This window comes from Cetorhinus maximus, chromosome 17 (assembly GCF_964194155.1).
Source record: "Cetorhinus maximus chromosome 17, sCetMax3.hap1.1, whole genome shotgun sequence".
NCBI classification, from domain to species: domain Eukaryota; kingdom Metazoa; phylum Chordata; class Chondrichthyes; order Lamniformes; family Cetorhinidae; genus Cetorhinus; species Cetorhinus maximus.
The window spans coordinates 42,600,611-42,625,242 of NC_135895.1; the positions used below are offsets into that span (position 1 = coordinate 42,600,611).

The 24,632-nt window shown below is 40.0% G+C and overlaps 1 protein-coding gene across 1 annotated transcript; it reads left to right on the top strand.

Annotated features, from left to right (window-relative positions):
• The first annotated feature begins 580 nt into the window (after positions 1–580).
• On the top strand, positions 581–23,087 carry ebna1bp2 (EBNA1 binding protein 2). The gene is made up of 9 exons (XM_078561073.1): positions 581–729; positions 6,418–6,501; positions 7,506–7,678; positions 9,293–9,416; positions 10,267–10,356; positions 18,552–18,627; positions 18,819–18,924; positions 19,524–19,692; positions 20,831–23,087. Exons 1-9 carry the CDS (start codon positions 670–672, stop codon positions 20,879–20,881), a joined length of 933 nt encoding a protein of 310 aa, XP_078417199.1. The 5' UTR covers positions 581–669; the 3' UTR covers positions 20,882–23,087.
• Positions 23,088–24,632: the final 1,545 nt, after the last annotated feature.

A 24,632-nucleotide genomic window follows, 5' to 3' on the forward strand; every position in this document is an offset into this window, starting at 1 on the left:
GCATCTGCGGAGAGGAATACAGTTGACGTTTCGAGTCCGTATGACTCTTCATCAGAACTAAGGAAATGATGAAGAGTCATACGGACTCGAAACGTTAACTGTGTTCCTCTCCGCAGATGCTGTCAGACCTACTGAGTTTTTCCAGGTATTTTTGTTTTTGTTTCAGGTTTCCAGCATCCGCAGTATTTTGCTTTTATCCCCTCAAGATCTTTTATGTTTCAATAAGATCAGCACCTTTCAACCTTCTAAACTCCAATAGATACTGGCTCAACCTGTTCAACTTTTCCTTTCATCCCAGGGACCAGCTGAGTGAGCAGCTTCTAATGTTTAAAACTTACTACGTTTTTAACTTTATTCCCCCGTTCTAATTAAATTAACTGTTAATTCTCTCTCCACAAAGCATGCCTGACCTGCTGGGCATTTCTGGTAATTTTCAGATTTCCAACATCCGCACTATTTTTGCCTTTGAAATAACTTCCAGCGCGACAGGAATCTCTGAATCAGCCCATCCAGCCTGAGTGAGTGAGTGGGTGAGTGAGTGGGTGGGCGGGTGAATGGTGTCCCCATCCCCCCGGAACCCAGTGCGCGGTTTCTTGTTCAGTCCGGACGAGATTCTTTCTGCGCCGGGGAGCTGTTTCCGCTCAGTCGGGTGAGGCCGGAGGCAGCAGCATGGCCCGGGATGGACAATCCGACTCCGACACTGACGCATCGGAGCTGTCCGACTTGGAGGTGAGCGCTTTTCTGAAGCTCGGTTTCCATCCCCTGCGATGACAGAGGCGGGCGGGGGTTTGTTTGATGGGCTCCTGCTCGGTGGGGGGGGGTGGGGGAGAGAGAGAGAGAGAGTAGGGAGAGGAAGGAAGCGAAGTGCCCGGGGTCGAGAGGGAGGAGTGCCTGGGGTCCATGGGGGAGGGAAGGGAAGGGGCGGGGAAAGAGTGCCCAGGGGCCTTGAGGAGGGGAGAGTGTGCCCGGGGTGCTCGGGGAGAGTGTGCCCGGGGTCCTTGAGGAGGGGAGGGTGTGTGTGGGGAGAGTGTGCCCGGGGTCCTGGGGAGGGGATGGGGAGAATACTCATGCCCAGGATCTGGGCTACAAACGTTCACCCGATATAGGTAGCCTGTTCTTCTGAAATTGGACATGAGTCATAGAGTTATACAGCACAGAAACAGACCATTCAGCCCATCTGTGCCAGCCATCAAGCACCTATCTATTCTAACCCCATTTTCCAGCACTTGGCCTGTAGTGTCATAGTCATAGAGGTCTACAGCACAGAAAAAGGCCCTTCAGCCCATCGAGTCTGCACCTAACAAGTACCTAACTATTTTAATCCCATTTTCCATCACTAGGCCCATAGCCTTCTATGCCATGCCATGGCATTGCAAGTGCACATCCAAATACTTGTTAAATGTTATGAGGGTTTCTGCCTCCACCACCCTTTCAGGCAGTGAATTCCAGGTTCCCACTGCCCTCTGGGTGAAAAAACTCTTCCTCACATTCCCTCTAAACCTCCTGCCCCTTACCTTAAATCTATGCCCCCTGAGGAATCCTATTGATTCCTCCACCAAGGGGAAAAGTTCCTTCCTGTCTATCCTATCTATGCTCCTCATAATTTTATACACCTCAATCATGACCCCCTCAATCTCCTCTGCTCCAGAGAAAATAACCCCAGTCTATCCAATCTCTCCTCATAACTAAAACTCTCCAGCCCAGACAACATCCTGGTAAATCTCCTCTGCACTCTCTCTAGTGCAATCACATCCTTCCTATAATGTGGATTCCAGATCTGCACGCAATACTCTAGCTGTGGCCTAACCAGCATTTTATACAGTTCCAGCATAACCTCCCTGCTCTTATATTCTATGCCTCAACTAATAAAGGCAAGTATCCCAAATGCCTTCTTAACCACCTTATCTGCCTGTCCCGCTACCTTAAGGGACCGGTGGACATGCACGCCAAAGTCCCTCTGATCCCCAGTACTTCCCAGGGTCCTACCATTCATCGTGTATTCCCATGCCTTGTTTGTCCTGCCCAGTGCATCACCTCACACTAGATGAGCAATTGAAACGCCTATATGCTCTGGCGTTTCAAGTGCCCATCTAAATACTGCTTAAATGTTGAGGGTTCCTGCCTCCAGCATCCCCTCAGGCAGTGTGTTCCAGATTCCAACCACCCTCTGGGTGAAAAAATTCTTCCTCAATTCCTTTCTGAACTTCCTGCCCCTTGCTTTAAATTTACACCCGCTGGTTATTGACACCACCGCTCAGGGGAAAAGTTTCCTCCTATCTAACCTACCTATGCCCCTCGTAATTTTGTATACCTCTATCAGCACCCCCCTCCCCCTCCCCCCCACCACCTCTCCAAGCCTTCTCTGCTCTAAGGAAACAACCCTAGCTTATCCAGTCTCTCTTCATAGCTGAAACACTCCAGCCCAGGCAACATCCAGGTAAATCTCCTCTGCACCCTCTCTAGTGCAATCACATCCTTCCTATAGTGTGGCGACCAGAATAGCACACAGTACTCCAGCTGTGGCCTAACTAGCGTTTTATACAGCTCCAACATAACCTCCCTGCTCTTATATTCAATGCCTCGGCTAATAAAGGCAAGTATCCCATATGCCGCCTTAACCACCCTATCTACCTGTGCTGCTGCCTTCAGGACCTATGGACATGTACACCAAGGTCCCTCTGATCCTCTGTACTTCCTAGGGTCCTACCATTCATTGTGTATTCCCTTGCCCTTTCAAAATGCGTCACCTCACACTTATCAGGATTACATTCCATTTGCCACTGTTCTGCCCATCTTACCAGTCCATCTATTTTGTCCTGTAATCTAAGGCTTTCCTCCTCATTTTTTACGGCACCACCAATTTTCGTGTCATCTGTGAACTTACTGTTCATACCTCCTATTTTTGCGTCTAAATCATTAATGTACGCTACAAACAGCAAGGGTCACAGCACCGATCCCTGCGGTACACCATTCGTCACAGGCTTCCAATCGTAAAAACAACTTTCGGCCATTGCCCTCTTCTTCCTGCAACTAAGCCAATTTGTTAGACATGATCTCCTCCTGACAAAGCCATGCTGACTATCCCTGATTAATCCCTGCCTCTCCAAATGGAGATTAATCCTGTCCCTCAGAATTTTTTCCAATAGTTTCCCTACCACTGATGTTAGACTCACTGGCCTGTAATTACCTGGTTTATCCTTACTACCCTTCTTGAATAATGGTACCACATTTGCTGTCCTCCAGTCCTGTGGCCAGAGAGGATTTGAAAATTAGTGTCAGAGCCCCTGCAATCTCCTCCCTTGCCTCACATAGCAGCCTGGGATACATTTCATCTGGGCCTGGGAATTTATCCACTTATAAGCCTGCTAAAACCGTTAATACATCCTCCCTTTCAATGTTAATTTATTCAAGTATATCACAGTCCCCCTGAGTATTACTTATGAACGAAAACTGCTGCCCAGTTCACATTGTCTTCCTATCATCTGAATTGATTGAGGGTCCCAGTTCCCTGAAATCCATGAAGTTCCTTTCTGTTCACGTTACATTGTGTGTATGTGCAGTGGGGCCAGCAGGGAGGTATTTTTCTGTGGCAGTGTTAGTCAGTTCTACATGGTTAAGAAGTGGGGCAAATCTTGACATCTCAGCCTTATTACTGCCATAGCTGGTGATTTGGATAATAACAAATGTGCTTGTGGGAGTCCGAGGTTTACTTCAAGTCGAATGTAAAGGGCTATCAGGCATGACAGGTGCTCAGTGCCCACTCTGCTATTATCAGTACCTACAGGGTGTGGAGTGGGGGCATTGGGGTGAGGGAGAGACCAGCAACTGGTTAAAACCAGTAGAAGTTACTTATTCCCAAAGATTTAGCAGACCCAATGACATCAGTGTAGGATTGCTTGCCTCACTGTAATGTTGGATGGGTCATTAGAAGCACCCAATCAACAACAACACCATGCATTTATATAGCAGTTTCAACATAATAAAACCCCCTAAGGCATTTCACAGGATGGTTATAAAGCAAAATTTGACACCGAGCCTCATGAGGAGGTGTAAGGGAGGATGATCAAAACCTTGGTCAAAGAGATAGGCTTTAAGGAACAGCTTAAAGGAGGAAAGATCGGTGGAGAGGGCTAGGGGAGGAATTCCAGAGCTAAGGGCCTAGGCAGCTAAAGGTACAGCCACCAATGATGGACCACTTAAAATCAGGGAAGCCCAAGAGACCAGAATTAGAGGAGTGCAGATTTCAGAGGGCTGTGGGGCTTAAGGAGATTACAGAGATAGGGAGGGATTTGAAAATGAGGATGAGAATTTTAAAATCGGAGCATTGTTTAACCAGGAGCCAACAAAAATCTGTGAGCACATAGGTGATGGATGAACAGGACTTGGTGCAAGTTAGCAGTCGAGTTTTGATTTGCCTCAAGTTTACAGAGGTTAGAATGTGAAGCCAGTCAGGAGTATGAGAATAGTTAAGTCTAGTGGTAAGAAAGGCATGGTTGAGGGTTCCAGCAGCAGATGAGCTGTGACAAGGCAGAGTGAGGCAAAGTTGCAGAGTGAGGCAAAGTTACAGAGTTGGAAATTGGCATTTCTTATTGATATTGCAGATATGTGGTCAGAAGCTCATCTCAGGATCAAGTATGACACCAAAGTTATGAACAGTTTGGTTCAGCCTTAAGACAGTTTTTAGGGAAAGGGTGGAGCGGGTGTTTGTAGTGGGGACTGATAGCAATGGCTTTGGTCGTCTCAATATTAAATTGGAGGAAATGTCTGCTCATCCATTACTGGATTTTGGACAAGCAGTCTGAGAATTGAGACAGTCGGGGTCCACAGGTGGTGATGAGGTCGAGCTGGGTGTCGTCAGCACACATATGAAAATTAATACTGTGTTTTGAAATAATGTTGCTGAGGGGGCAGCATGTTGGTGAGAAATAGAGGGTCACGGACAGTTAACAGATCGGGAAGAGAATCCATTGCAGGTCAATTTCTGGCTAAAATCAGATTAGATGAGAACTGCATCTCAAACCCATTGAGGGGGATGATGATAAATTGTAGCAAACTTGCAAATGTTAATAACACTGAGTTAACGCATTGTTAATCATTGTTGCAAATTGTTCAATATTGTTGATAAAATCTAGCATTTAAGCTTTTGGTTTGAATTTATATTGTCATGTCTGCTTTATTTTCTTGACTGAACAGTTATTGATTTTTTTCAAAGAATGGAAAGGTTTAACAGTTAACTTCAAGCTGTTGGGGATCCATATGTATCTGTGAGAAGCTTATCCTATAGAGTATTTCAAAGAAGTAGTAAAGGCTATAAGATAAGTAAGAATAAAAACACAAAATGCTAGAAATACTCAGCATTCGTGCAGAGAAAAACAAGTTAACATTCAGGTCAACCATCAGAACTGGAAGATCATTGACCTGAAATATTAACCCTGTTTCTCTCTTCACAGATGCTACCAAACCTGAGAATTTCAGATTTCCATTATCTGCAGTATTTTGCTTTAGTATTTTTTAAAAGCAGTATTTGAGCAGGGAATAACAGCAAAAAGAAACATCCAAATATTGGTATTTACTTGAACAAATTGGCTACATCAGTAATAAACAGCATATTAAGCTGTAATTTGGCATTGCAGAAATGTTATAATCTTCATAATACTTACTGTCCCATAGGCTATTCAGTGAAAGGATGTTTGAAACCTAAACTCATGAATTACTTGAAAAAGGTTGTTTCAAATATTCTTTCTCTTTAGACTGTGTTCTGTGATAGATTGTTGTTGAAATGAACTTCAAAAATGCCTTAATTAATAAAACTTAAATACTCAACACAAAAGCACTACAATACTTGTCCAAAATGAATCCTTAACTTAACTCCTACGATTGGAAAATGTATCACAACACCTGGGGCTTAAGTATCTTGACCACCGATGGTCATTTATGCTTCATTGATAGAATTGGGAATTATTTTCAAGTTTGCATTGGGAGGCCTCATTCAGAAAGGCACTTGCAGAATCTGATCTGAGCCTGGTGGGGATTTGGTGATGATACATATAGCATCAACATAAGTGAGCAATTTACTACCTCAAATAATACTTTTTAGCTTTATTCTTTAGAATGACACACAAATGTGACATTTCTCTGATTTCAAATAAATAAACATTTTGCCCAAGTGTAGAAGACTTCCTTGCAAACCTTTTGGGTTTCTGGGTAAATCTGTTTGTACTCTGAAGTAGATCAGATGCAAAAGAATGGAGGCAAGAGATTACAAATCATTAAACTTTGTTACTCAGCCAGCATCCCAATACTCTAATGGAATTTACTCTAACTTCCCATATCTCAGCAGTGAAGTTTACTGATATCTGCTCTAAAGCACTCAGGTTTTCCTTAACCAGTTCCATTTAATTGTTCTTTTTATTACAGCTTCAAGATGCATTTTCAAAGGGTTTACTCAAACCTGGTTTGAACGTAGTGGAAGAATTAGGGAAGAAATATGTCAACAATGTGGTGAGATTTCTTTTTTTTTTCTCTTTTGTATTAATGCCTTAAATGTTCTCAGTATGTGGAGTAAAACTGAATCTCTATCAACCAGCAGCATGTGACCGAAGGTAACTGAAACTGCTGCCAGAGTTTCCTGAACAGCAGAGATTTTGCACAACTCATATTTTGGTCAATTATAGCCAACAAGCTTTGAAAGTCCATTAGTTTTAGAGCAATGCATGCTATAAGTTTTAAAATGGGAGCTTCTGAACCTGTAATCCAATGCTAATTTTAAAGCAATTCTTTGAAATATTTGTTCAAACATGCATTTTGTTGATTTCCTTGCTACAAATTGAGTTGAACAAGCCCAAAGGAACTGGAATCTTTTAACTCTATTATTGTAACTAGGTTTTTGGGCATTGACTAATGATTCTGCTGGGAGGATCAAATTTTCCAAGCATTGTCCAAGTTGGTGCGGATTGCACTCGTTATTCTACCGAACTGGATTGATTTTGCAGCAGTTAATGTGTTATACACAATCATTGTAACTATTTTGCAAAGAAAATAACAGGAAAGCTAGCACTGGGGATGATCATTTCATCCTTTTCAAAAAGCGATACTTCTGTAAGCAGTTTTATCAATCCCTCCTTCAGCCATCTCTGCCCCCTTCAACTTTTGAACAAGAAACAAATAGCTACCAATGTGTGCTTTCTCCTCAGTTGTGAAGATGCTTATATGTTAATACTCAGGAATATAACATTTTCAGCTGATGTAGAGTAATTCATAGAAAGAAGTGATTTGCTTGGCTTGCAGCTACTGCATTTTATGGCGTTCACGCGATCACCACAAATTTGGTTTTGTTCTAGCAAAACTGAATTAGATGCTGCCATGTTATACCTGGAGAAAACCGTGACTCTGACTGTGGTGAATACACCTTGGTCTAAAATCTTAGCAGAGCCTTTGCTTTCTGTATGAAAGTGGTTAATGTGTCCCTGAAATATGGTTGTGATTTACATTTTTTTAATCTTCAGGTGGGTTTGAAACAATGCTTAGGAGATTTCAAGAAAAACATCGAGTGGGTGGAGAGGCTTGACATGACAAATGGCCCAGCTGCTGACATCATAGCAATGGCTGAAGGGAAATCTGTAAAACAGGAACGTTCAGATATTGACCCAGATGATGACTTCCAGCGTGAGATGTACTTGTAGGTACAAGGTTTAACAGTTAACTTCAAGCTGTTGGGGATACATATGTACTTGATTGAAGCTTATCCTATAGAGTATTTCAAAAATAGTAAAGGCTACAAGTATGGAAAGTGGATTTTTTTTGCTTAAAATTACTATTTTTCATTCAAACAGAAAGTGGATTTTTTTTGCTTGAAATTACTATTTTTCATTCAAACCAGAAGGTTTTCATATTTTTAGCAACATTCTTCTTCTTTTGTCAGAATGAGTTTATTAATCCCATGAAGCTTTACATCATGCAATTCTGTTGCTTTAAGGTCCAAACATTGCCCATGTGGGCACAAAACACTTTTTGCAGAAGAATGCCATGTGGCACCCCTAACTCAGTTGGTACTACCCTCACCTCTGAGTCTGAAGGTTGTAGGTTCATGTCCCTCTCCAGAGAGTGAGCACAAAAATCTAGGCTGACACTCCAGTGCAGTACTGAAGGGAGTGCTGCACTGTCAGAGGTGTGCCGTCTTTCTAGCGAGATATTAAACCGAGGCCTGATCCACACTTGGGTGGATGCAAAAGATCCCAGGCACTATTTCAAAGACAAGCAGGGAGTTATCCCCAATGTCCTGGCAAACATTTAGCCTTCAATCGATATCACTTAAAAATTATCTGGTCATCATCACATTGCTGTTTGTGGGAGTTTGGTACGTGCAGGTTTGCTGCTGTGTTTCTTATATTAAAATATTGACTACATGTCAGGTGGCTATAAAAGCACTTCGGGACATCCCGAGGTTGATAGAGATGCTATATAAATTAAAGTATTTTTCTTTCATTTCCATTGTACTTGTTGAATTTTTGACACGTACAAACGTGCCCTGTACATTGTGTGTGTATATATTTCCCATCTTAAAAAATGACACTGTTTTTGTGCCACATTTTTGTGGAGTCATTGTACATGTACCATGTACAGTGCTTTTATGAGTAGAAAGAACCTACTAATATATTGGCTTTCTTAGCATTACTGCAGCCTTCATTGAGAGAAATGCACTTTAAGTTGACAATATTTGTTTGGACTTGCCCTTGGTCCTCTGTATTCCATTTATCTAGGTGGGATGGAAAATGGAGATTTTGATTAGCTCCTGGTTCTGTTGAGGTGATTGATCCTGTTCAATGAATATACCACAATTGTCCTTCATCCAGACTATTTCCAAAGAGCACAACACTGCATTGTGGTGTTGAAGGCAAAATTGGGTTTGGTGCCTCAAATATTCTAATATATTCTGGGTATAAAAGGTTTCACATAGAGGGAAAAAAGGCAGCAACGAAATGGAAGTAAATTAAGATGTCATTGTAACCAGTGAGGGAAAAACAGTTTCAAACAAAGGCTAGTTTTATATAAAACGGATTGGTATAAATGGGTTATCATGTCTGGCACCTAGGCTTCTTCAAGTCCAATTAATTTCAAAATTAAGTTAGAATTAAATAGCAAGAATTGGGTAGCTTTATATATGACTTGAGATGAATTGATTCTTTTGAACTGATTTCAAAGAAAATATTCTCCCATTTTCAGTGCAGCTTCCACCAAACTGAAATTGCAACGTCCTTAGATTCTTCCCTTAATACTTTCACTTTTTGTTCAGTTATCGCCAAGCACAGGCAACTGTATTAGATGCATTACCTCAGCTACAGCGACTGAAAATTGCAACAAAGAGACCAGATGACTACTTTGCTGAGATGGCCAAGTCAGACCAGCAAATGCAGAAGGTGGGTAGCTAAAAGTTTGTCTTTACTTATTGGAGTTATTTAGCTTTAACTGAACATCAAGTGTCAGCATGGGAAACTGCCATGCGATTTCTAAGTAAGTGCTTGATGTAAACTTAAGATACTGTTTCAAAGCAACTACCTAGACCTAAAATTTTGGACCGGGAAGAGAAAATGAGAATGTTCTTTGATTAGTCCTCAAATGTGCTTAGTGGCAGTTTCAACCACACAATAATATTTGAAGTCCATTCATTTAGCACTTACCATTCCAAGCATAAGAAAATAGCATGGATGCCAATGGCTGCTTGGGAGTGGAGTGGGTGTTTTTTTTTATATTCTATAAGAAGACTTGTATAAATCTTGGTTAGTTGAATGATTGTTATTGTGAGCCACAGGATATTGCACCTACAGTGTGTATCTTGTGTTCTTAGCTCATTTGGTAGCAGTCTCACCACTGAATTAGAAAGTTGTAGCTTCAAGCTCCACTCCGCATTTTAAGTATATAATGTAGGTTGGCGCTTCAGCGCAGTAGTGAATTGCCAGAAGTGTTATCCTTCCAAGGTAATAAGCAGAGATCCTACCTGGTCTGTTCAGTGGTTCAAGTGGATGTTAAGGTTCCATGCACTTTAGCTATTTGAAAAAGAGTATGGAGCTTTTAGCTTTCGTCTTAGCCAACATTCTTCCCTAAAACAACACTACTGAATACAAATTAACTGCTTATTTAGCTCAGTGTTGTTTGGAACACATTTGCCATCATACCACTAAGGGCACCTTCAAACTATTCACTGCATGTGAGGGACTTTATCAGTGTAATAAGATAATGCAAGTATAATTTTTTCTATGCTTTTATTAGATTCGAGGAAAAATGTTATCAAAACAGATCTCCATGGAAAAGTCTGAAAAGGCTAAACAACTCCGAGCATTGCGAAAATATGGCAAAAAGGTAATTGCTGCTTTTTTTGTCCGTGTTAATGTCCAGAATTTGACTCTTCCTGATTGATGCTTGTGTGGTTTTCGTCATCAACAGAGAATGTGTTAATTCATGCCACCTGATTTGTCCTGAGAAAGTTAGTGGTCTTGGTTTTGGGCTTATTACTTGATTTGCTCAAGGAATATTACAAATGAAAGTTCCTTCTATTTGTAAATGTTTTACTTCTGCCAGTTGAAAAGATTCAGCTATCTTTGGGGTGTGAGAGGAATAGGTTTCAGTTCATGGGGCACTGGCATCAATATTGGGGTAGAAGGAAGCTGTTCCGGTAGGGTGGGTGAATCGAATAACTAGGGCTATAGGGAGGGCTTTGAACTAAATAGAGGGGTGGAGGGTTCTGGAGAGGGGATAAGTAGGCTTACAAAGCCAAAGGATATGGCGACATTATAGGGCAGCTACTTAAGTAATGGTACCCAGAGTGTGACTGGAGGGGACAGAGTGTACAAACATTAAAAAACAGCAGCAAATAGGGTCAAAGGGGGGAAAAAATGGTTAAAAGGCACAACTAATGGCTCTTTACTTAAATGCACGTAGTATTTGAAACAAAAATGAATTAATGGCACAAATAGGGATTAATGGGTATGATCTTATAGCCATTACGGAGACATGGTCACAAGGAGATCAAAGCTGGAAACTAAATATTCAGGGGTATGTGACTTTTCGAAAGGACAGGCAAGAAGGAAAGGATGGAGGCGTGGCTCTGTTAGTATGAGATAGAGTAAGTATGATAGCAAGAAATGATCTTGGATCAGAAGATGTGGAATCCATATGGGTGGAGGTAAGAAATAACAAGGGGAAGACGACACTGGTTGGAGTAGTCTAAAGGCCCCTTAACAGTAGCTATGCTGTCGGACAGAGAATAAATCAGGAAATAATGAGGGCATGTAAAAAAGGCAGTTTATTAATCCTGGGTGACTTTAACCTCCATGTAGATTGGGAAAATCAAATTGGCAGAGGTAGCCACGAGCAAGAATTCATTGAGTATATTCGGGAGAGTTTCCTAGATCAATAAGTTGTGGATCCAACCAAGGATCGGGCTATTTTGGATTTGGTGATGTGTAACGAGGCAGGTTTAATAAATGATCTCGGAGTAAAAGATCCCCTAGGAAACAGTGACCATAACATGGTGGAATTTACCATTCAGTTTGAGTGAGAAACTTAGTTCGGACACATCTGTGCTAAACTTAAATAAGGGTAATTACAAAGGAATGAGGGCAGAGTTGGCTGGAGTGGACTGGGAAAGGAGTTTAGCAGAAAAGACGGTTGATGAACAATGGCAGATGTTTAAGAAAATAGTTCATGACTCACAACAAAGATATACCCCAGTGAGGAAGAAGGATTCTAGGAAGGGGATAAACCAACCCTGGTTGACCAAGGAAGTTAAGTGTAGTATCAAAGTGAAAACAAAAACATACAATGTGGCAAAGATTAGTGGTAAGCCAGAGGATTGGGAAAGTTTTAAAAACCAACAGAAGAACCAAAAATAATAGAGGGAGAAAATAAACTTTGAGGGTAAACTATCAAGTAATATAAAAACGGACAGTAAGAGCTTCTTTAAATATATTAAAAAGGAAGAGCGAGGCCAAAGTCAATATAGGCCCCTTAGAGAATGAGGCTGGGGAAATAATAACGGGGAACCAGGAAATGGCAGAGGAGTTGAATAAATACTTTGCATCAGTCTTCATGGTAGAAGACACTAATAGCATACCAAAAATACTAAATAATCATGGGGCAAAAGGTGGGGGGGGGAGGAAATACATACAATAACTGTCACGAGAGAAAAAGTACTAGGGAAACGAATGGGGCTAAAGACCAATAAGGCCCCTGGACCTGATGTGTTGCATCTAGGGTATTAAAGGAAATAGCTGCAGAGATGGTGGATGCATTAGTAGTAATCTTCCAAGAGTCCTTAGATTCTGGAAAAGCCCCAGAGGATTGGAAAACTGCCAATGTAACACCCTTATTCAAAAAGGGAGGAAGACTAAAAACAGGCAACCACAGGCCAGTTAGCTTAACAGCTGTTATTGGGAAAATGATGGAGTCTATTATAATGGATTAATAGAAGAATATTTAGAAATGCATAATCTAATCAAGTGGAGTCAGTATGGCTTCATGAAGGGGAAATCATGCCTGACAAATTTATTAGAATTCTTTGAGAAGATAACAAGCAAGATAGATAAAGGGGAACCAGTAGATGTAATAGATTTGGATTTCCAAAAGGCATTCAATAAGGTACCACACATAAGGCTACTTAATAAGATAAGAACCCATGGTGTTGGGGATAGTATATTAGCATGGATAGAGGACTGGCTAACTAATAGAAGACAGAGTTGGGATATGGGGACATTTTCAGGATGGCAACCTATAACAAGTGGAGTGCCACAGGGATCTGTGCTGGGGCCACAATTATTTACTGTATATACATATATATATATATATATATATATATGACTTGGATGAGGGAAATGAATGCACTATTGCCAAGTTTGCGGATGACACAAAAATAGGTGGGAAGACAAGTGGTGAGGATGACACAGAGTCTACAGATGGATACAGATGGATATAAGTGAGTGGGCAAAAACGTGGCAGATGAAATATAATGTGGGAAAGTGTGAGGTTATGCACTTTGGCAGGGAGAATAGAGGAGCTGAATATTATTTAAATGGAGAAAGACTGAAGAAAGCTGCAGCACAGAGGGATTTGGGGGTCCTCATGCATGAATCCCAAAAAGCTAGCATACAAGTTCAGCAGGTAATAGGTAAGGCAAATGGAATGTTGGCCTTTATTTCAAAGGGAATGGAGTATAAAAATAGTGAAGTCTTGCCAAAACTATACAAGGCATTAGTTAGACCACACGTAGAATACTGTGAATGGTTTTGGACCCCTTATCTAAGGGAAGATATACTGGGGACAGTCCAGAGAAGGTTCACCAGGTTGATCCCGGGGATGGAGGGATTTTCTTATGAGGAGAGTTGAGTCATTTGGGCCTGTACTCATTGGAGTTCAGAAGAATGAGGAATTCTTTACTGTAGAGGCTGGGTCATTAAGTATATTCAAGGCTGAGCTAGACATATTTTTTAATCAATAAAGGAATCCAGGGCTATGGGGAAAAGGCAGGAAAGTGGAGTTGAGGATTATCAGATCAGCCATGATCTCATTGAATGGCAGAGTGCACTCGATGGGCCGAATGGCCTACTTCTGCTCCTATGTCTTATGGTCTCTGCAAAATATTTTGAGGCCTTGCAAGTGTAGATGATGGTGTGTAATTTGAAACCAGAAGTTTTTATTGCACAGAGTTAATTGGCTATCTCATGTCAATGAAGTTGTAGTCATGCAAAAGCTCCAATAATAGGGATGTTATCCAAGCTACATAGAGAAGGTTAAGGAGTGATTCAATTGAGGTTTTCAGCACTTTGAAAGGATTTGATGGAGTAGGGGGAGAGAAACTTTTTCCACTGGTGGGTGAGCCTAGGAAAATCTGACACTACCGTAAATCAGAGCAAAGTTAGGAAAGAATTCTTCAGACAAAGGGTGGTAGAAGGTGTGGAATTCTCTACATAAATGTAGTTAAATGCTAGTTCAATTAATAATTTAAAATATGACATCGATATATTTTTGCTAGCCAAGGATATTAAGGAATTTGGAGCCACAGCAGGAGAATGGAGTTGAGGTACAGATCATCTACAATCCTGTTGAATGGCAAAATTGACTCAAGGGGCTGAGTAGCCTACTCCTATTCCTATGTTCCTTATATTGTTAAAAAACAGTTTTATTCACAGTGAGTTAATGATCTCAAATGCACTAGAGATGCTGAGCAGAAAATAAATGCTTAAGATGGGGAAATTAAAGAGAGACCCTTGTCAACTATCCAGCAACCAGCTTTACACAACATTGTTTAAAGCTTGGGAAGCAAATGGCCATGCTATCTGGCAGTGTCTAGGACATGTAAGGAGAGAAAATAAGGGAAGCGTTATGTATATCTATTTGAATCTGGCCATACTAATTATGAGATGCGGTTGACATTTTGGAAGAACTGAGTCCCTCAGCTCTCAAATCAATAAATCAAGAAAGCAAATTTGCCTTGCCATTTAATATTAAGACATTGGAATATATTGGATGTGTCAAGTTATAATATACAATGCACCATAATGTCTCATATGAGCATCAACTTGGTCAAAGATGCAAAAGTATCTTGTGACTATAATATAACTAATAAAACTCAATGCAGTTGTTTGGTAGATAAAGGCCAGGAAAATACACTGTTCCTGGATTGCAAAATATCTCATCCCATAGTGTATTATTTGTACAGTGAAAACAGCTATTAATTTATTGAACTACAGCAATTATTGTAGTTACCTATAAAAGATAAGAAATAGGAGTAAGAGTAAGCCATATGGCCCCTTGAGCATGCTCCATCATTCAATAAGATCATGGCTGGTCTGATATTGGCCTTAACTCCACTTTCCTGCCTGTTCCCCATAATGATAGACTCTCCGATAGTTTAAGAATCTATCTGTACGAATCAGAGAGTATCAGAGTGGAATCTGACCCTGTCCTCCCCCAACATCCATACAAATATACTTTCCAAAAGGAGTCATTGAATGACAATCAGGAGCAGACTTCCTTATGTGCTTCACTTCCTTCCCTCCATAGCACAGGAATGCTGAGCAGCCTATTCAATGAATGTTTTGGAAACTCTTTTCATATTTACATTATTAATGATTCTTTTTGAATCCATATTTTATTTATCTGAGAAAATGGATTATTTTCCGAAGCATCTCTAATTGTTGCAGGGTTGAAAGGGGAATGGAAAAACAGGGGAAAAGAAGTAATATTTTGATACCTAAACTAAAAAAACAGGGAAGGTAATAGAACCAGCAAAATGTTGTGAACTGCAATCTTGAAATAATTATACAGGTACAAGATATTGATGCTGCTATTGTGGAAACCACTTCAAGATGGAAACTTAAAATTTCTATTTAGTTTTAATTAGGAGCTGCAGCCAGCACTGAAGCATTCAATAAGATGTAACACAAATGGTTAATAGGCAAGAAAAGGGCTCAAGGAGTTAGGGAATAATATATTTGCATGGATGGAGGATTGGTTTACAGGAGGCAGAGAGTAGGGATAACCAGGGTATTTTCAAGATGGCAAGCTGTAACTAGTAAAATGCTGCTAAGATCAATGCTCGGGCCTCAGTTATTTAGAATCCATATTAATGGCCCGGATCTTCCAAGGAGCGGTAATGATCAGTGGATTGCTGCTACGCTCAAAAGATTCCCCCAACTCACACTGATGCACATTTCTTCTGGGGCCTTCTGATCCCGGCTTTTTAAAAAAAAACACAACATAGCATCCCTCGGGGAGCTATGTCGGAACGGAGTAGGGTTGGGAAGACAGGAAATGCTCCCTTTTTATGGCACTAGCTGCCATATAATAAGTTTAAATCTCCATTCTATGAATGTTAATGAATGGGTGAGTGGATGAATGAGTGAATGGGTAGGCGGTTGAGGCGGATGGGAGAGTTGGATCAGGGTGGGTGGTCACGTCTGGTCGGGGATAGTCGGATCAGGTGGTTGAGGGTGTAGTCAGGTGGTCGAGGGCCAGTGGGGTGGTTGGGGTGTCAGTTGTGGAGTTACGCAGGTGTCACACTGGGTTTTAGTCTGTCTAATGTTTCCTGGGTAACTATACCAGTAAGTACTGGAAATCTGTCCCAAGTCTCCCGATATCCCTTAATTCTGGAAAAGACCCAAAAACTGTCCATCACAGCCTTAAACATATTCAATGATGGAGCACCCACAACTCCAAGGTAGAGAATTCCAAGGATTCACAGCCCTCTGAGTTTAGAAATTTCTCCTCATCTGAGTCCTAAATGACCAACCCCTTATCCTGAGGCTGAGCTCCCATGTGTTCAATTTCCCCAACCAGGGGAAACAATCTGAGTGTCTAACTTGTCAAGCTCTTCAGAATCTTTCTTGTTTCAATGAGATCACTTCACATTCTTCTAAACTCCAGAGAATATAGGTCTAATTCATTTAACCCCTCATCCCCGGAACTGATCTAGTGAACTTATACTACCTTCGTGGTACGGAGTCGGACACATTTGCGCAGCATCCCAGAGAACTGGAGAATTGCCCATCGGAATTCTAAACTTCCTCGGCAATTCCCCTGTAGGTCTGCACTTCAGATATCAGGACTTCCACAGGGTCATATAGCGCAGCTTCAGTTGTATGTCCGGTCTCCAACAATCTGGAGACAGGAAGATTTGACCCAACGACTTGGACAAAGAGATCAAGAGCAAAGTATCAAAGTTTGCTGATAATACAAATCTAGTTGGGAATGTAGACTGAGAGGAGGAATCAAGCTGCAAAGAGATATAAACAGGTTAAGTGATTGAGCAACAAAGCGACCAATGGAGTATAATGTGAGGATACTCACTTTGGTCATAATAATAAGAGGTGATTTTTTTTTTAAAAAGGCGTGAAACTTCTACACCTTGATGTTCAGAGAGACTTGTGTATGCACGTACAAGGAACACAAAGCAAACATGCAGGTACAGCAAGCAATTAGGAAAGCAAATAACATGTTGGCCTTAATGGCAAAGGGATTGGAGTACAAGAATAAGGAAGTCTTGCTGCAATGGTATCGGGGTTTAGGGAGACCACACCTGGAGTACTGTGTGCAATTTTGGATTCCGTACCTAAGGAAGATATACTTGCCGCAAAGGTAGTACAACAAAGTTCACTAGATTGGTTCTGGGAATGAGAGGCTGATTAAATTAGGCCTACATTCTCTGTGGAGTTTAGAAGAATGAGAAGTGATCTCATTGAAAGATTAAAGATTCTGAAGAGCTTGACAGGTTAGACACTGAGGTTGTTTCCCCTGGCTGGGGAATCGAGCACAACCTCAGGATAAGGGGTCAGTCATTTAGGACTGCGATGAGAAGAAATTTCAGAACTCAGAGGGTTGTGAATCTTTGGAATTCTCTACCTCAGAGTTATGGATGCCTCATCATTGAGCATATTTAAGGCTGTGATGGACAGGTTTTTTGGTCTTTTCCAGAATTGAGGGATGTCAGGACCAGGCAGGAAAGTGGTAAAGTGGTGTTGTGACAGAAGATCAGCCATGATTGTATTGACTGGTGGAGCAGGCTGTAAGGGGCCTTTCGTCTACTGCTCCTTGTTCTTATGTTAAAAAACTCTCTCTCATGGCTTTGCAATATAAATTCAGCATTAATATTCTAACCACCAGTAGAAGCTTGTTCATTCTTGATTTAGTTTTGCAGCTGAAGAAAATTTGACATTGGTAGATAAATATTCAGCTTCAGAATTCAAACTCTGCTGAAAGAAATTCTTATACATATGAAAATGGAACAGGTCCTTAATATAAAAGCATTAAGTAACTTCTCTTTCTCAATCTAGGAGTGTACTATTTCTGCCGAGGTGATTTGTAACTTGTCAATCAATATTATTTTTGTAACAAAAACAAAAATTGCTGGAAAAACTCAGATCTGACCGCATCTGTGGAGAAGAAGACAGAGTTAATGTTTCGAGTCCACATGACTCTTCATCAGAACTAAAGAGGAATAAAAACGTGGTGAAATATAAGCTTTTTAAGGGGGGTGGGAAAGGTGGAGCTGGATAGAGGGCCAGTGATAGGTGGAGGCAAAGGAGAGATTGCCAAAGATTTCATAGACAAAAGGACAAAGGGGTGTTGACGGTGGTGATATTAGCTCCACCTTTTAGCCCATTTCGATCCCTTCCCCCCCACTAGGACCATCTGTCACTTGCTCATCCTGCTTTCTACTCTTAATGTCACCATTAGCACATCCTTTAGCTAATATCACCACCGTCAACGTTCCCTTGTCCTTTTGTTTTTGACATCTTTGCAATCTCTCCTTTGCCTTCACCTATCACTGGCCCTCTATTTAGCTCCACCTGTCCCACCCCCCTTAAACAGCTTATATTTCACCACATTTTTATTCCTCTTTAGTTCTGATGAAGAGTCATACGGACTCGAAACGTTAACTCTGTCTTCCTCTCCACAGATGCTGCCAGACCTGCTGAGTTTTTCCAGCAATTTTTGTTTTTGTTTTGGATTTCCAGCATCCACAGTATTTTGCTTTTATCTTAATATTATTTTTGTCATAGGTTCAAATAGAAGTTATACAGCAACGTCAGAAAGAAAAGAAAGCCATGATGACAGCAGTGAAAAAGTACCAGAAAGGTTTGTTCTGTGTTTTTGTCCCTACACCTCAGAGGATTTGGAGATTGTTGTCGTAATTTTAACCCTGTTTTACCAGAATATAAGAGATTGGAACAAACCAGATGTATGTGGAGGAGTTTTTGCTTTGTTGCTCATTCACTAGTAAAAGTACTGATGAATAAGATTTTAATCCTGTATTCTTTGATCTTCAGGACTCTCTGACAAACTGGATTTCCTTGAAGGTGATAAAGTTTCTTCAACAGCAAAGAAAGAAGCTGGAGGAGGATTAGCAGCTGGAATTTCACAGCAGAAAAAAGGGTAAGAGATTATGTTGGGGAGAAAAGTTCACCCTTGATTCTTAGTGTTTTTTGTTGTTGCCAGGTGCAATTGAACAGAAAGGCTGACACGTAACCTTTCACTATACACATCTGGAGTCAGTTCACGTAATGCCACTAAAAACAATTTTAAAAATAGTTTGCAACCTTCTGAATGAATATTGAAAATCTAAGTCAGTAGTGTCAGAACCTGCCATTTAGAGGGGAAAAAGGTTTCATCCGCAGCCATGACTTGTATGGTAGACCTTGAGTTTATTATGTATGATACCTGGATTACACTGATGCAGCATATGTAAAGTGTTCTTGTGTGCCAGTTAGTAGCCAGTTCAAGATCGCCTTTCATAGGAGGCATAGGAACAGGTTATATACTTGTCCTTTAGGAATTGTGTTGCTACAAGATGGACTTAAATAGAGACTGAGCCTTCAGAAAAGAAAACAAAGTTCAAATAACCAACAGGTTGTACTCCAGTTACTTTATGCATCTTTGTGAATTAGTCCTGGGCTTAATTAGATGATAATAGCATAAAACTGTAGGACCTATTAAATTGGTTATTGATAGTCAACTGTCATTTTTTAACCCAGAATGAATGCAAAGCGAAAATACAAAAATCAGAAGTTTGGGTTTGGAGGGAAGAAAAAAGGCTTAAAGTGGAACACCAAAGATAGTCACAATGATGTCTCCAGCTTCAGATCAAAAATTGCACATTCCAAAAACAGCAGTTTTGGAAAAGGAGGAAAGAAGAATGCAAATGTGAGTACTTTTCCTATTATGGTTTGTGCAATGAGATGTTGATTGTTAACAAAAAGGATCTTATGAATAGCAAAGTAGCCATCTCATAAATGTGTTTACATGCATTCTGCAATAAACTTTAAATTCATTTTATCTATGCTTGCTATTTACTGGAACAATCCAAAGCATAATTCCACTGTCCTACATTCTCCCCATAGTTCATACCTTCCTCTGTTTCAAATGTTTATCTCTTATGCTCTGAACTGTTGTAAAAATTTGACTGCCCAACTGTATTGGAAAATGAAATTCTAGAATAGGGATGTTGGGGGGTCTTTTCATCCTTTATTTAAAGAGCATTATTCAAATAAAGAAAAAATAATAACTTTTGGGAAAGGGCAAAGACTTTCATTTTCAGGTCTTCCTGTTATCAGATATGCACTGGATGATGATATTCAGAGGAGCACTGATATCAAATTGGGAACCAAGGGAAAGGGAACTGGAAGTTTTTCCATTCGTACTATGTTGGAGCACTTAGAACAGATTTTAAATGGAATGCTATTCTTATTGATATGTTTTGTAACTGTGTTTTAGGTAGTAAGCTGAACCATTTGTTTGAACTTTTCATTTGAGTTATTTGGATTCTATGTTTAAACAATTTTAATTAAATCTGTTGAGGAAAACACTGACTATTTTAAACTCTTCCAATGATTCTTTACCCAGTGTTGGCAAGATAAGTTTCTTTTGCAATCAAAACTTTTGAAAGCTAGGGCTTTCTATCATATTTTTGTTACAGCACTGCAGTGATTTGCAATTTAAATTTAAATATTTTTAAAAGTCCTGTTGGGAAATGCTAAAGACATATAAAATAGTAACAGGGAGGGTACAAGGTATTAGTATTGGTGCCATAGAACCAAACTGAAGCTTGAGTTACTGCCCTGAGTGGAGGAGCAAAGAAATCAGAAGAAAACTTCTTTAGTGAAGCTACACTTACGGTATATACGTCCTCTTCCTTCAGGCTCTTCTGGCTTTTGGAGTAATTTTTGTTTCTTTCAATTGTAAAATGGTTTTTCTTTTCTCTTGGGGAGGGAAGAGAAGATTGCATAAAACTTGCTCTTTCAAACTGTGAATTAATTCATAATGTGTCTTATTTCATTTGCAGAAGCGTCCTGGCAAAAGGAATAGACAGAAGATGAAAAACCAAGCACGATAATGAACTGAAAATAGAGAATGATTTTGCTATCCAGCTTCCCCACAGTGTGGGGTTTAATGAACTTGGTTTGCTCTTTTGTTTATGTATACAGATTTTTTTCATAAGGATACGGAATGTTTCCTACAGAAGAAGAAAAAATCTGTTTTTGATTATTAAGTACAACATTTTTGGTTGAAGCTTGTTATTTTTGGATGGTATTGAAATCTGGGAACAGTTGACCTAAATGTTGGTCTGAAATATTTTTGTAAATCACTTCAGAAATTACTTTTAAAAATAATGGTTCCTACCTACGATGACCTAACTTTTAACCATGGACAGATTACACCATTTAGTTATTTATCACTGAGCATCTTAAATAACTTCCAAAATTCAATATATGAAAGACCAGTGACTTATTGGTCCTAGAATAAGCTTGTATATTTGTAGTGACCACAGGATTGTTAAACAATGCAAAAATAAATCCCAGCATCTCATTTTTTTCATCTTCTTGTCTGAATATTTACCTAATGTAACATTTACTTTGGATGCAATGCAGAAAAATGTATTTGAGCATTCAACTCCCATTCAGATTGTTTTAGTCTCAAGTATCATTGTAATTTTCTCCCCTTTAGGGCATGGAGATTATGATTAAATCTATCCATCCTCACTAAACACCTCATGATGGCGACAGGAAATTCACTTCAATGTATTAGGATGATCAAGAATAGCACAAGAGTAGGAACTGAGTAAGAGTACAAAGCTAGCCAAATCATTCTATTTGTAATTCTCCCAGAATTGACTCCCCTTGGACAAATCTTTTTATAAAGACTACAGTGAAAGTGAGAATAACTATTTGTCAGGGACCATACTTAACATTTCTTTGCTGTTTTCATTTGGTTCTTTTCTTTAAACATATTTTATTTCTGTTCATAGTTTATTTTTCTAGTTGAGGTATCATGCCCATCGATTTACTGATCTAGGGAAGGATGAGTGCGAAGGCGAGTAAGAGAAGGGAAGATGCTCTTTGACTGCTCACTTACCAGTTATAATATTCCTATAAAGGGAATGTGAGCAATGAGGAGAGTGTTGAGAGGCTTCAAGGTGATTTAGACCAGTTGAGTGAGTGAGCAAATACATGGCAGATGCAGTATAACGTAGATAAGTGTGAACTTATCCACTTCGTTAGGAAAAACAGAACGGCAGAATATTATTTAAATGGTGATAGATTGGGAAATGTTGATGTACAAAGGGACCTGGGTGTCCTTGTACATCAGTCACTGAAAGCAAGCATGTAGGTGCAGCAAGCAGTTAAGAAGACATGTGGTATGTTGGCCTCCATTGCGAGAGGACTTGAGTACAAGAGCAAGGATGTCTTACTGCAGATGTACAGGACATTGGTGAGACCACACCTGTAGTATTGTGTGCAGTTTTGGTCTCCTTACCTAAGAAAGGATATACTTGCCATAGAGGGAGTGCAGCGAAGGTTCACCAGACTAATTCCTGGGATGGCAGGATTGTTGTATGAGGAGAGATTGGGTCCACTAGGCCTGTATTCACTGGAGTTTAGAAGAATGAGAGGAGGCCTCATTAAAACATAAAATTCTGACAGGGATGGACAGACTGGATGCAGAGATGATATTTCCCACGGCTGGGGGATCTAGAACAAGGGGTCACAGTCTCAGGATACAGGGTAGACCACTTAGGACTGAGATGAGAAACTTCTTCACTCAGAGGGTGGTGAACCTGTGGAATTCTCTACCACAGAAGGCTGTGGAGGGCAAGTCTCCGAATATATTTAAGGAGAAAATAGATTTCTGGATTCTAAAGGTGTCGAGGGGTATGGGGAGAGCGCAGGAGTACGGCGTTGAGATAGAGGATCAGCCGTGATCATATTGAATGGCAGAGCAGGCTCGAAGGGCCAAATGACCTATTCCTATTCCTATTTTCTATGTTCCTATGTGACTGACTTTCATGAGATCAGCTGCTTTTTCTCATCAGAAATAGTATGAGTTGCTGGGAGTACAGATGAGAAAAACTAGTCTTTAATAACTATATGTTTACGCTTGGGGGGAAATATCAAGATTCCACAGAAAATCAGAGGACTTTAAACAGTTTAGACACACCTTCATAGAATGATGTCTGAACCCTAATTAGCATAAATGGAGAAAATTTTGACTAGTGTTTAATTGTCTATCCCAGTCTTGTCCAATAAAAATGAATGAAACAGTTTTAACAGCGACATATTATTGCATGTAGCTAAAACTATTAGTGGAAAACACCTTAGACATAATACAGGTAAATGTACTTCACATGCATATTTACTTAAACATCTACTACCATTCAGTATGGAACTTTGCAGTCTTTCTCTTTCATCAAAGTTTGGAATCTTGGCATGATTTTAACAGACACAAAAAAAACAGTGCAGCTTCTAGGTGTTTTGTCCAACTATTGCAAATGATTCTGTGACTTCCTCAGAGTGTGCGAGTTAACATTCTCAGCAGAGATGTGGCAGACCTGTCCCTACTCTCCACCCAGAATGTGAATGCCGATTGTCCAAGATCGTGAATATAGCACCCCTTTCCTTATAATGTTCTTGGTGTTTCCTTATGAAGAAGTCTGGCATTTTCACCCATGTTACAATCAGTAACCAAGAAAGTAAAGCATATCAATAATCAAAAAATACCTAATACACTCTATTTGTCTTCTATCCTAGCAACAAATGCACAAAAAAGATAACGTATATATGCATATGCTTGTGTTCTTGAATTTTCCTATTTCACTGCGAATGGGGGCTAACAAAGATTTTTATATAAGGATCATTTTTCAAAATCATCATACAAATAAACTGCATGAAAATAACATTGACTTGCATTTATATAGTGCCCTTAACAGGCAAATGAGCCAAAGTACTTCACATTGGCATAATCAGACAAAAATGGCACTGAGAAAATGAGATATGGTGAGAAGTGACCAAAAATGTTTCAATAAGATGGACTTTATTTAAAGGAGGAATGGAGATGTGGAAGGAATTCAAGAGCATAGGCCTAGCTATCTATAGACGTAGCCATCAATGGAGAGGCAAAGGGAGGAAGCGAGAGGATGCACAGAAGGCCAAAGTCAGGAACAGAGCAAGAGTGGTTCCACAGCTTCCTTTTACATATGTTAGAAAGAACAGTGTAGGTTGCAAAAAAAAGAGCAGTCCAGATGAGATTGATAAACCGTTCAAACTTCACTCCTGCTATTATCATCACAACTCAATTTATTCCTACACCACAACACACTGGAATTATATCGCTGTTCCTTCACTGCTGCTGATCAAAATCATGGAATTCCATAACAGCACTGTGGGTATACCACACTTAAGTGGTTTAAGGCGATTAGGGATGGGCAATCCAGCAGCTACCCCCCCACCCCCACCAATCCTGTGAAGGAACAATTTTAAAAAAACCTTCAATCTCACCTTATCCAACATGTTTTCTGAATACCTGTACTTAAATGGATAGACGTTCTGGAATGTTTGAACTTTAAGCTTTTAGTCATAAATATTTGTATAGAGTATGATGATGTCAAATTTAAATCAATACTGACAAATATTGTGCATAGAGTCGATAAGTTACACCAGGCTGTGAACCAATTGCACATAAATGTGAAGCAACATTGTCATTTTTACTGTAGTGTAGTTACCACTATAAAATTTTATAATTCCATATTTTTATGCATAAATTGCTATAACACAGACATGTTTTAGTACTCATTAAAGTTGAAATAAGTC